A 13,811-nucleotide genomic window follows, 5' to 3' on the forward strand; every position below is an offset into this window, starting at 1 on the left:
ATATTAACCTAAGTCTTATTTACGGGCTAGAGAGTGTAATTGAGCGATCATTAACAGACATGCAGACGTTATTAAACTCATGGGAAGGTTGCATTTCTGACGGGAATTTGGCCAAGGTATTAGCTGAGGTGTATGCTTTGAAAGCACGTAAGAGTGCCAACCTCCAGGATTTAAAGCACAAAGGCGAAATAGTAATAGAAATGAAAGAGGAAATTAAACAAGAAAGTGTACCTCTCGCCGTTGACAATGGAGGAAAGAAGTCAGCCGGTAGCAAGCTGGCTGCTCAGCCTATGAAATTACCCCAATTCAGTGGGGAACGCATGTCATACTTCAGATGGAAGAAACAGTGGCATAGGATTTATGCACTCTTTGACAATCCTGGATGGGGTGATGACATGCGTTACCAGTTACTGATTGATTCCATTGATAAAAGGATAAATGATGAATTAAGGCTTGATTATTGCCAGACTTCAGATGAGGTCTACCAGAAATTAGAACTCCACTACGGAAACGTAGGACAGATTGTCAAGGAGATTATAATGAAGTTGGAAAGTGTGCCCGCTGTAAGCAGTGGCCAGCCAAAGGAGACATTAAATCTTGTTAGATTAATCGAGCAATCGGTGCTGGATCTAGCGGATCTTAATGCTGGCGACGTCATTCAAAATCAGCTCGTCATTCACAATTTAGAGGCTAAATTGCCGCCAGAAATGCAAGAACGGTGGCTTGTGATGCGTTGTAATCCAAATAATAATATTGATAGCCAAAACAGGTTCCCGCATTTCATTGCCTTCTTACGCGAGCATACAAAGGTGCTCGTTGAACAAGAACAATTAAATGCAAAGGGCATAGGGACCAAACGAAGTGATCCGAGCCCACGTAGCCGTAATAATGACCGACAGAATGATAAGCCGGGGAACGGGGCGCGCGAGAAGCGTGCTTCGACAAGGGCTACGTTTAGCGGCGAGGAGGCGCGGGGTTCGTGCGTAATCTGCGGAGAGAGCGATCACTCAGGGGCATTGTTCCGTTGTAAAATGTTCATGAAAGCCAACGTTGAAGGCCGGCGAGCGTATGCGAAGAAACATAAAGCATGCTTTAAGTGTTTATATCTACATGACGGCCAATGCAGAGTGCGCAATGACAATTTCCTGTGTAGGTTAAGTGAGTGCAAAAGGGACGGCTCGTCGCCTCCTCATAATTTCAAGTTGTGCCCCAAGGCGCGTCCACGTAATGGGGATAGTAGCACTAGTAATAATAATAGTGACAGCGCGAGAGGGGGGGCTAGTAGCGTGGGGAGGGACTCACGTGGGCCTACACATGAAATTGAACTTAAGCTTGCTGAGGCCGAGTTGACGCCAAAGCAACTAGCTATAGTGCGCAAAGCTTACACGAACAATACAGCCGCGACAGGCTGCACTGAGGGCGGAGAGCTGCCTGCTCTGATGATGACGTTGGAAGTAACCACGAAAAGTGGTGATTGGGTGGGGGCTTTGATTGACCTCGCCTCTGATACGAATTATATCACCCACAAAGCTGCAGACAGGCTCGGGCTGAAAGGAAGACCTGTCACTCTGAGCGTGCAGGGCGTTGGGGGGATGAAAAAGACATTCAAGACGAAAAAATACTCCATTAAGTTGAAGACAATGGGGGAGAAGGGCTCTTCTCCACTGGACCATGACATGACTTGTTATGGTCTGAATGAGATTGCAAAGATCAATTGTCCAGTTAATCCTAGGCGCATTGCAGATCTTTTCCCGGGCACCGATCCGGAGGAGTTGCGACGTCCACTGGAGGTGGAAATACTTATCAGTGCGCGTGAGGGTCGTTTAGCCCCACAGCGGTTGGCTAGATGTGGAGATTTGGTACTTTGGTCGGGGATTTTGGGTAAGACGGTTAGCGGATGTCATCCGTCTCTATTCGACGCCAGTGAAATGGTCACAGGACAGTGGGCGTCAACCCATTTTGCTCTTTCAATGAGAGGTGGAGCCGTTGAAATTAAGGCTGCTACGTGCCATACTGACACCAGCGCGGCACTGTCTTGGTGGCGTTGGGACAGTATTGGGGCGGCATGCGATCCCCTGTGTGGGGGTTGTCGTTGTGGAAAATGCGCCCCTGGTGGCAAAGAGATGTCTCTCGCTGACGAGAGAGAAATGGAGATTGTCAAGAGGGGCCTGACTTTTAAGACAAGCGACTCTCACAGCGATGAGTCGCATTGGGACGCGAGCTATCCTTGGAAAGAGGACCCGTCTACTTTACCAAATAATAGGGCGGCGGTTGAGGCCACGTTCTTAAAGTCTGAGAAACGTCTCAGGCGAGATCCCGTGTGGTACCAGGCCTATGCTAGCCAGGTGCATGAGATGCTCAAAAGAGGGGCTGCTGTCAAGCTGTCTAAAGCTGCCATGGACATGTGGGGCGGGGCTGTTTGGTGGATCAACCATCTTATGGCACCAAACCCACACTCAGTTTCCACGCCAGTTAGGATAGTCTGGGACAGTAGTCAAGAATTCCGGGGCGTGAGTTTGAACAGTATCCTGCTAAAGGGGCCCGATGTTTTGAACCCGATCCGAGCAGTGTTGCTGCGTTTCAGAGAGGGGGAATACGCCGCCATTGGCGACGTAAGCAAAATGTACCACTCCGTTTGGCTAGAAGAGCGGGAGGTACATTTGCACCGGTTCCTATGGAGGGACTCAGTTGACAGCAAGATTGAAGACTATGCAGTTGTACGGGTCAATATGGGAGACCGTCCAGCGGGTAGCATAGCTCAAATAGCGATGCGCGAGACAGCGTATCTACCTCAGTTCACCCACATGGTTGACGAGAGGGACGTAATCGTGGAGAACGCTTACGTAGATGACATTTTTCTATCTCACAACTGCCCCCAGAGGCTGGAGGAGGTACTGGCGGGGGTTAAAACCATTCTGGCTACCGGGGGGTTTCACCTAAAGCCCTGGGTACGGTCAGGCCAAAGTGGGAGGGAAGGAGATGGAGAAATGAAACCAGAGACTATGTTGTTTCCGAATCAGATGAGAGAGGAGGACAATAAGGCTCTGGGGGTTGGTTACCATGTGAAGGAGGACAGCCTCTTCATCATGGTTGCCATAAACTTTTCCGCCAGAAAAAAGAAAGTGCGGAGCGAGGAAAACCTTGCTCTGAAGGAGGTGGCGGAGAAGACGCCAGATCCTCTGACTCGGCGTATGTTGCTGAGTCAAGTAGCGGGGCTGTATGATCCCATTGGCCTTGTGACGCCTCTGAAACAGAAGGGCGTTATTCTAGTCAGGAGGGCGTTCCAAGAGGCGGGGTCATTGACCAAAGACACTTGGGATCAACCGTTGTCTAGCGATCTCCGCGTGAGAGCGGTTGAACTTTTTGAGGAATACGCAAAGCTGAGTGCGATCACGTTCCCCAGGTGTATCACTCCGCCCGGATGGGTGGGGAAACCCTGGGGCATCACCTTCTCCGACGGGAGCTCAGAGTCCTACGGAGCGGTGCTCTACCTGCGGTGGGAAACTGCTAGCGGGGTGGAGACTCGTCTGGTGGAGTCAAAAGCCAAGTTGGCTCCTCTAGACCAAAAGGGTGATGCAGTGAAAGCTGAAATCTGCGGTGCTGTCTTTGCCGCACGACTGAAAGGGTACGTGCTGAAGCATAGCAGGCTGACAATCGAGAAGTGGTATCACTTTGTCGACAGCCAGACAGTGCTGGGTGCCATTCAAAGGGACAGTTATGGGTTCCAAACGTTCTTCGCCAATAGGGTTGGGGAAATCCAGAAGGCGGGGCCTGTGACTGACTGGTGGTGGGTTCCCGGGGTGGAAAATGTAGCTGATCTAGTCACGAGGGGGGGTTCTCCTGAGCAATTAGACAGTGATTCCCTGTGGCAAAAGGGACCAGAGTTCCTAGCCAGACCAGTCGACCAATGGCCTATGAAGTCTGCTGCTGAGGTGGCTTCTTCATCGCGGGAAATCGTGAGTACATTGCAGAGAAAAGTGTTCAAAATGAAAGCATTCTCTGCTGCTGTTACTAGATCCCAAACTAAGAACCAGGGGTCCGCGCCACTGCCAGACAGTGGCGGGTCCTCGCCAGTCAGTGGCAGATCTTCACCAGACAATGGGGGGTCTCCAGCGGTCAGCAGGGGTCCTTCACCAGTCAGTGATGGGGGTTCTGTGGCAGCATCTAATGACGAAACTGAACAGCTGTGGGGGTCAGGCCTTGTGAACCAAATGGACTTGGCTAGATGCAGCACACTGTCAAAACTCTGCGGGGCAGTTGGCTACGTCCGCAGAGTGTTGCACGGCCACGGAGGCTTATTCAAGTCCGGCAGTCGTGTACAGTGGGGGGCGGTGCTCTCTGTCGGAGAGCGGGACACAGCATTTAAGGAGCTGTGCCTTGCCGCCCAAGAGGGAATTTCTTTCCCGACAACGACACTAAACCGTCTTGTAGTTAGTAAGAACGACAAGACAGGTCTCTTGCTATGCCGAGGCCGGGTTCAGACCGTTGACCAAGAAAGCCAGGGCGTGCCCATCATTCCTTACGAGGCACGACTCAGCACACTGCTGTGTGAGGAGGCCCATCGTGCAAACCACGAGGGCGTGGCTGGGACACTCCTGCGAGTCAGGAAGAAAGCCTGGGTGGTTCAGGGGCCAAGGGTCGCACGTAAGGTGATCGACTCTTGCCTGTTTTGTCGCAAACGGGGGGCTAAGCTATCCAGTCAAGTGATGGCTAATCTTCCTACAGTGCGCACAAGTCCAGCAGCTCCGTTCGAGTACACAACGCTGGATTTGTTCGGTCCTTACACTGTCAGGGGCACTGTGAAGCGACGCATTAAGAGAAAAGTCTGGGGCGTGGTCTTCAGTTGCATGGCCTCACGGGCTGTCCATGCAGACCTAGTTGAGGACTTGTCTACAGAAGGCTTTCTGCAGACCTACCAGCGATTCACTGCTCTGAGAGGCCATCCAAAAAAGTTGTGGTCTGATCAGGGTACGAACTTTGTTGGCGCGAGACCAGCATTGGAGGATCTATACAAGTTCCTAGGGGACATTGACAAGGAGCAGATCCAGCAAAGAGCAGCAGTTGCAGGGACCGACTGGGCATGGGAGTTTAGCCCAGCGGACTCACCGCATCGGAACGGGGCGGCCGAAGCTGCCGTCCATGTTCTGAAAAGGGCGTTGAGCAGCGTCGGCGACACCGATGATCTGTCGGCGTTGGAGTTCCAGACTCTACTCTACCTTGCTGCTAACCTGGCCAACGAAAGACCCATCGGAGCCAGAACTCAGGTCGACGAGGATTCCGTGGACATCATCACTCCCAACTCTCTGCTGTTGGGGCGGGCAGGGCCCAGGGGAGACATCCTGGGCTTTGACTTCCCTAGCTACCCGTACAGTCGTCTTCGGGCGGTCCAGCGCGAGGTGGACAAGTTCTGGAAGCGGTGGAGCCAGCTGGCGGGCCCTCATCTCTTCATCCGAGAGAAATGGCACGTTCCAGCACGGAATGTGGCCGTCGGCGACCTGGTGTGGGTCGCGGACCAGAACGCTCTACGAGGTCGATTCCGGATGGGTCGTGTCGTGGAGGTGAATCCAGATAACCAGGGTGTCGTCAGGGACGTAAAGGTGCGGACATGTCCAAGTCTGCCCATCAGTTGGTCGCAGGTGGTGAAAGACGTGGTGGCATGGCCATCCGTCATCCTCCATCGTGATGTGCGGCGGCTGGTTGTCCTAATCCCGGTTGAAGATCAGTGAATTAGACTAGAAAGTCCTCTTGAGAAATACCCTAACGAACTCTTCCATATGCATGCTGCGCGAGTAAGACTAGTCAGTGGGTGTTTACTTGAGGCAGCTGGGTGATGGGGCATACTTGTCACTCAGTAAGGAGCAAAGCGGTGGTGCCTACCTCCTACAGTCAGATTGAGATCAAAATTAATTCAGTGCGTGAAAGTAAACTAGGTTTATTATTTCGTAAGTTCAACTGGTGAGTGCCATCCGGAGGCGTTCATCGATTAGAAGCATGATTGATATACTTATTTTTATTTTTGTTTGAATGTTTTTGTTTGCAAATGATTGTGGGGAATCTATTTAGCCTACTGGGTTTATTTAAACCGTAGCCTAAAAGTGGGAGGTGTCGAGTTTATTCCGTGAGTGGGATCATTATAATATTAAGTGCCGGCCCAGCTTATATTTGTAACTTCATGTTGTGTCAGTTATGTATAGAATGTTGGTGCTATTATGAAGTTCACTGCCTATACAGTAAATACTCTGTGTTATATAAGAACAGAGATCCTCTTATCACCCAATTACAGTATGTCTCAGGGATGTAGATATTAATACAGCTAATTGGGAGGTAAATGTGTTACTAATACTATATACCAGGAATGCGAGTTCATACTAGGACAGGACATGGTATGGGGATAGGAAGTGTCGGGTGACAGAGGAAGGGGCGAGCTATACCAGGGGGCACGATGTGTTCGTTCATTCATACAGAAACAATGTAGCAAACGGGATGACGCGTTTAAGTAAGTCCTTTTAATGTGTTATATGTTCGTTAAATGCTCTAAATTCAGTCATAAATGATGCATCTATGCAGTCGCTATATCTGTGAATTAATAGTATGTATCTTGTGTTTCTCTTTGTGTTTGCAGTTATTACCTAAACGCCACAGTCTCAGGTTCCTTTGTTGTAATGATCATCAATGCTATTGTACTATCTAACACGGGCCAGACAAGGCAAATAAGGCTTTATACTGTACACAAGTGTAGTAGAAGTATGTTTGTACGTGTGTGAGTGTGTTATGAGATAATAGTAATAAAATGGCCAAAATCAAGTGATTGTTTACGGGCATTATTGCAACGTCGAGGCTATGTGTGTTTGAGTAATATTAATGTTACCTTGGTGTGTGTTAAATCACAGTTACCAGACCTGTTTGTTATAACCCCTTTGCGGAGGGTCTGAATCAGTAATTAAGCAAAGCTATGAAACAGCAAAGTTTAGTTATATCCGTACACACACACACACACACACACACACACACACACACACACACACACACACTTTAATTATTTTATTTGGATCTGCACAAGAGGCGCAATACAATAGACCCAAACACTGATCAGAATTGGGTTACATTATATGGTCCAACCAGATATAACTGCTGCACATGCTTAACACACAGAGGGAAAAGAAGAAAAGAAAAAACATATATATAGCACATTGATGACATACTATATACTATACTTGACACTACTAGACAGAATATTTTTAAGCCACCTAGGGATAAATGAAACAACGCCTTCTCCAGATAGACAGACTGCCCATAATAGCTGAGACAGAACAGTATTTAGCCAGCACACACACACACACACACACACACACACACACACACACACACACACACACACACACACACACACACACACCTGGCCTTGACTCTCCACCGCTGCCTAGCAACAACATTGCTAATTAGCACAGAGGATAGGCGACATAGGCCTACTGTACATCTCTGCTAGACTTGGAGCTGTCGGCTTCAGGGGATTTAACACGCTAGTTTGTTTTGAAGCTTAGCCTTAGTTTCTCCCGTTCTTATTGGGCGATGATTACCCTCCATTTTCTCAGGCCAGCTGACACCCATCTTGCTCAGGTCTTCCTTGGCTGTCTGTCTCCATGTCTTCTTCCTCTTCCTCTCTTCCCAACTCTTGAAGCCCAACCAACGCCAGAATTGTGCGTCCCATGCCGATCCAGATTTTTGGAGAGTTCTAGACCTTTTTGTTCTAGATATTTTGACCAATTAAAAAAAAAAAAAGAGGCGGAATTAATTTGTTTTAACCTTTATTTAACCAGTAAAAAACACATTGAGACTGAAGTCTCTTTTACAAGTGTGAACTGGCCAAGACAAGAGGCAAAATAAGTGACACAGCTCTGCCAGTAACAAAAAAAATACACAACAAAAAACAGGACAGACATACAATGCTCATAAATACAGTAGCCACTACCGAAGAAGCTCAAAGGGAGAACAGGAATGTTTAGTAACGCGACCAATAAGGACTAATAAATACAAACTAAGCAACGGAAATTGCTAGTAGACTACAACTGAAACCAATTTCTGCAATTTTAGAGGCGTGGCCTAGCCTGGATCACACTGGTCAGTTCGGAATGAAAACAGGCTGTGGAAAGCCTGGTGACACAAGGTTAGTATAAACTATAAAGTATAGGTTCAAGAGTTATAGGCCAAATACATTAAGAAACATACAGTGTTAGGAGAGTAGAGTTAGGCAGATATAATTATTAATACAGGAAGATAAACATGACTTGGGTATAATGAGTTTATTAAAGACAAATTCCAGACTAGCCGCTTTCTTACCGTAACATGACGACAATATATCCATTGATCACTGGAAGAAGCGAAAAATAAAATCCATGCCGTCTGTAAATCTCTTCTTAAATTGTGCGGAATTCCCCTTTAAGCCATACCGGGCAAGTAATTTAAGCTAGTAAGCAGTCTTGTTCATAAGTAAATCCATTGCATTAACCCATATTCTTGGGGTTGTGCGTCAGATATGCGCCTGCAAAACACTGCAAAATGTACAGTTTTGGCACAAGAATAGTGTCATATATTGTAATAAAGCGGTTGAGACGAGATAGTGATTGTATCACACACAGTCACTCAGTCACAAATCCTCCACAGTGTGAATACGTGTCTGCAGTGACACTGATGCGAGGTTACAATGAGTCCGTGGTGTGGGGAGACTGGGAAAGAAATAATGCGCAGAGGAATAGTGCGCAGTGCGATATTTCCGAACGAGCCCGTTGTGTGTGTGTGTGTGTGTGTGTGTGTGTGTGGCTGTGTTTTGCTGCGTGGGGATCGCCATGTGAGCGGGCTAGCCAATAAGGGTGCATGTGGAGTGTGTGGTGTAGCCGAACGGGGTGGTGAGAACATGAGAGGGATGTAGCACAGCAATCGGTGACCCCTACATTAAGCTGTGTCGCTCCCAACATGCAGTGCAAATGCATGTTTTTCCAGTCTGGAAAGCATTCGTCTTGTTCTTCTTCTAATGTGTGTGTGTAGTGTGTAACGTCCGGTGATGCTGTCGGATGTCAGAAATGTAACATGAAAACTCGTGGGTCACGTGGTGAGGTTTGAGCCAATGGGAAGATGTGATTTAGTGTTGCCAGGTCCACGTATTGTAAGCGAGTGGTAGTGTGTGTAAGTAGGCTGTAGGAAGTCACAGTTTACGGGCTTGTTTTCTTAGACGTGGCAACAAATTAGCAACAGTAGCCAATGGGAAAACAGGATGCAGTGTTGCCAGGTCCGCGAATTGTAAGCGAGTTGTAAGTAGCGTGTTGAATGGCATTTTTTAAGGGCTTGTTTTCATAGACCTGGCAACAGTGTTCCGTGGCCCGTGTGTGAGTGTGTGCGTGCGGGGGTGTGGGTGCTTGGGGAGATAGTGTTTGTTGTGAAGAGATACAATGACGGCGTGGGTGTGGAACATAGAGTATATAAAAGGATAGAGACTGATCTGGCGCGAAGCTCCGCCCCCTCCGCTATTCATGTCAGTGGAAGTTGCTCAGTGGCGTTTTGAAGCACCCGGAAGGACCGTCTCAAAACGTCTACTTCCACATTGGACCACCACATTTTGGTGGTCCAATGCGGAAGTGCAACCGAGCGCTCAATGTCAAAGCCCAGCTGCACAGGGTTTCCCGGTCATGAATCCACGGGTCCGCCTGTAGTCCCTCCTCTTACCACTAGGGCCCAGTGCTTCAACGTTGGAGTGCCTCACTGGCCCCTTGGTGTGGAAGGGAGGCGGCTTTGGTGGCCATGCAATGACCATTATTCCGCTGGTGGTGTTGACTTTGGGTCCCTTATCCGTATGTTGGGGACAACTTCTCAATTGTATATATGATATGATATGATATGATGATAGATACATGGATCGAATTGGCATAGGATTGATTCACTTTTTGCTTTGCAAGAAACACGCACGCACGCACGCACGCACGCACGCACGCACGCACGCACGCACGCACGCACAGAAACTCACGCATCCTCAAACCTTCCCCCAGGCTCCAGAAAAACTTCAATCACACAAAATGATGAACTATATTCTACTGTACCTGTGCCAGAACAGCCATCCTCCTAAGCTGCCATGTAGACATTTCATAATGTGTGCTATAGTCTGGTCGATAGACATTATGTGTGTTCACACCACAGAGAGCATTGCTGGGCCGCATGTTGCCTAGCCACAACATTACTGTTACTTACCTCGTTCTGTGCTTGTGTTTAATACCGTCTTCAAACTGCCAAATGCACAAGAACGACTGCGTTGGCGTCGCGCCGGTGGCTGGCACAGCTTTCTACGTGCATGAGCCTGTGATGAGCTCCATTGACGTCAGCGAGCAAAGAACTGAGTGGCTCCCTGACGTTGGTGCTAGATAATGCCTCATAAAGTCCTGATGCCACGTCTCACGGGGGCGTGCTGTTTCAGGGGTGGGGGGCTGCATTGTCCTCAGCTTTGTGCAGCTGTCATCCGGTAGTGTGTATGTGTGTGACGTGTGTATGGGGGGGGGGGGTTCTTTCTTGGATGTGGCCTCGGTGTCTGTCTGTAGTTGCAGCTCCAGGGAATTCATATGTGCACTGTCACTTGCCAATGGAATAAAAAGAGAATGAACAACTAACTTTTATAGCCGTAGTGTGGGTGTTGTGTGGGAGTGTCTGTATGTGTGTGTGCGTCCAGATTTACTGTATGACGCCTTCCTGCATTGTGCTCATGAGTGCAATGCCCTTCTGCGGGGGTCAAGTCACTCGGGCGAAACGCCAGTGCTTGCCGTGTGTTTAATTGGTTGAGCAGCAGGTCCCAGAGCTGAGACCTCTCCCACACTGTGGTGTGAACCACATGGTATAAGATTAATGAAGCAACATCTCCCACACTGTGCTGTGTGTGAACCTCATGGAAACATTAACCGCATACTAAACCCTATCTACTGTACTTCACTGACCGGCGTCCCACAGGGCTTTATAGTTGGCCCCCTCCATTTTTCCCCCTCCAGTCCACACCAAATCTCTTCACTGGAAATAGACGATCTACCAGCTCACAAATAATGCACTGTGACGCGTTCTGAGCTGGTAAAATTGGCTCTTTTTTGCAGAATGTTTGCCTACGCCCAGAGTAGAGATGCTATATGGTTATTAGTTCATGTGGTCAATGCAGCAACGTCTCTTGCATTTGAATACCCCTCTGGGGTAATTTCTCCCTTCTTTAGTGATGTCATCGTCGTCTAACATTAAACCCCTTGAACCGCAGCATACATATTCTGGGGGTAAGAGAGAGTTGGTGTCCATGGAAAGAAGAACTCCAGTTTCTTAAGTCTAGAGGGATTATGTGGTTACATTTCTGATTCTACTGTATGTGTGTGTGTGTGTGTGTGTGTGCGTGTGTTGTATGTGTGTGTGTGTGTGTGTGCGTGCGTGTGCTGTATGTGTGTGTGTGTGTGCGTGCGTGTGCTGTATGTGTGTGTGCTGTGTGCACACAGTTTGCAGACCAGCATGAGCACTCCAACTGTGTCATCAAGAGAGAGCAGGAGAAGTGCATGGAGAAGATCAACTCGGATGATCCCGGGAATGACCCAGAGTTTGGTGAGTCAAACATTCTGTGTGTGTGTGTGGGGGGGGGGGCAGAGAGAGAAGAGTGAGATAGAGACAAATAGAGAGAGAAATTACAGAGCCTCTTAATTAAATGTATTAAATACTAGATTTTGCTGTGACGTGTGCAACAGGGCCTTGCTTGAACCAGAACACAAAGATTAATTACGAGAAATGGCTAATGACCATGCAACTCGAAACAAACAGGAACTCTCTGACTCAGGACTCGGAGCTGCAAAGACATCATAGTGTGTGTGTGTGTGTGTGTGTGTGTGTGTGTGTGTGTGTGTGTGTGTGTGTGTGTGTGTGTGTGTGCGTGTGTGCGTGTGCCTGTGTGTGGGCCTGTGTGTGGGCCTGTTTGTGATTGCATGTAGACCAAAATAGTCATGAGGAAAACCTTCCAAAACAAAACAAATGAATGTACGGTAGTCTCTATTTCGATTGGTCTATCAGTTGGTGGGGCAGTCAGTAAGTATTTCTATTGGTCTATCAGTCGGTGGGGCAGTCAGTAAGCCGGCAGCATCATGTCTCGCCCCTCAAACCCACTTGACAGCCAATGAGTGACAGAGGGCATGATGGGTAAGCTAACTGTAGGATGATAGAGACCTCTGCAGCTGTCACCATCATGATTGATGTATATGGGCTCTAGCTCTCCACAAGCTTGGCCGGTGTCACGCACCGACAAGCTCACAACGCATTGCATCGCAACGTGCTGTGAGCTTGTATAGGTCCTCTTATTTCGGCTATTTTCGGTGCATGTCACGACACGCAACCAAGTATAAATAAGGCAATAGCCTGTGTCAAAGTGTGCCATCGATCGGTTTCACCTCCTAGGGAAACACGAGCCTAAGTGTTTCACCCAGTAGGCCTATATGAAACAACAAACACGATGATCAATAATCACACACAATATCTCTCTGTCAAAGTAGGTCTTGTCAGAGCTTCCCATACACAGATTACAGTACTCACACATACTGTATAATGTATTAAAGAGACCACAGTCAGAGTCAACTTTATTGGCACAACACAGGTTTACAGGTGTAAACCAATGGGTGGAATTTGTTTATGTTGCAAGCTCTACATCTTCTTATTTCCATAAGAGAAAGGGAAGAGGGAAAGGGGGGGAGAGAATCAATACAAAAATACATATTTACACATATCTATCTATCTATCCGGTTCGTGACAAAGGTCTGTTATCTGGGATTAAGGTGCAAAGTGTGTCACTTTCAACCGCATGAATGAATGAATGAATGAATGAATGAATGAATTAATGAATTAATCAATCAATTAATTAATGAATTAATGAGATACAGAGAGGGGGGTTCTTAACCACTTGTCAGCCCTATATTTCTTCCTATGACAAGAAGCGAAAATAGCTGAAAACGTAACTGATTTTGACCATTTATTTTAAATATTCCCAAAATAGTGGTTAACATATATTTTAAACAGAGATATAATCAAGCACACATTTTCCCAAAAGGAAATGCATTTAATTCAGTCTGACCAGAAGCAGGGATAAAACGCAGGCTATCCCCACTGGCCATAAAATTAATGACTAGACCTGCACCTCTTCATCTTTCTACTGAAGCTCTCAGTCAATCATTTTCTCTTTCTCTTTATTTCTATCCCTCTATCCCTCTCTCTCTCTCTCTCTCTCTCTCTCTCTCTCTCTCTCTCTCTCTGTGTCAAATAGTTGCTTATGCTGCAGTTCTACCGAATATGACTGATATTGAAATAACACATACTGTAACCTCCCATGCCGTTATGAAACAGGGCGGTAAAAGGTTGATGCAGGTTTTAGTGGGGGAAGGGTGTGTGGTTGTGGTTTTGGACGTACTCTGCTTATTGTGACCCTGGCCATATGTGCTGTGGAACAGTGGTTCTCAAACAGAAAATGTTTGTGTGTTAAAATGTTTAAAAATTATTCAAAATTGTAAAGAAAGACAAAACAAAACGGTGAAACTAGAAGATCTACACGCTCACAACACGTGCATTGTAAGCTTTTATAGCCTTAAGATATATCATTTTGCTGTGGACACCCCCTCCCCCCAAGGACCCTGACCCCACTTTGACAACCACTGCTCTGGAGAGCTGGAGAGGTACATTGTGGGGGTCAGGGGTGGCAGACTGGGGCGAGTGGGGGAAGGGTGGTGCTGAGGATCATATCAATCCTATCTGCATGGTGACTGTTCGCGCAT

The 13,811-nt window shown here is 47.7% G+C and overlaps 1 protein-coding gene across 1 annotated transcript in view; it reads left to right on the forward strand.

Moving 5' to 3' along the window:
- The window catches only part of adcyap1r1b (adenylate cyclase activating polypeptide 1b (pituitary) receptor type I), a gene marked incomplete at its 3' end in the record, with an annotated part of 57,114 nt that overhangs the window by 29,977 nt on the left and 13,326 nt on the right, over nucleotides 1-13,811 (forward strand). Inside the window, exon 5 of the mRNA XM_079505461.1 lies at nucleotides 11,505-11,607. Coding sequence (XP_079361587.1) covers nucleotides 11,505-11,607 — 103 coding nt within the window. The remainder of the gene's footprint in view (nucleotides 1-11,504; nucleotides 11,608-13,811) is intronic.

The sequence above is a fragment of the Electrona antarctica genome (genome assembly GCF_951216825.1).
Source record: "Electrona antarctica genome assembly, chromosome: 7".
NCBI lineage: Eukaryota > Metazoa > Chordata > Actinopteri > Myctophiformes > Myctophidae > Electrona > Electrona antarctica.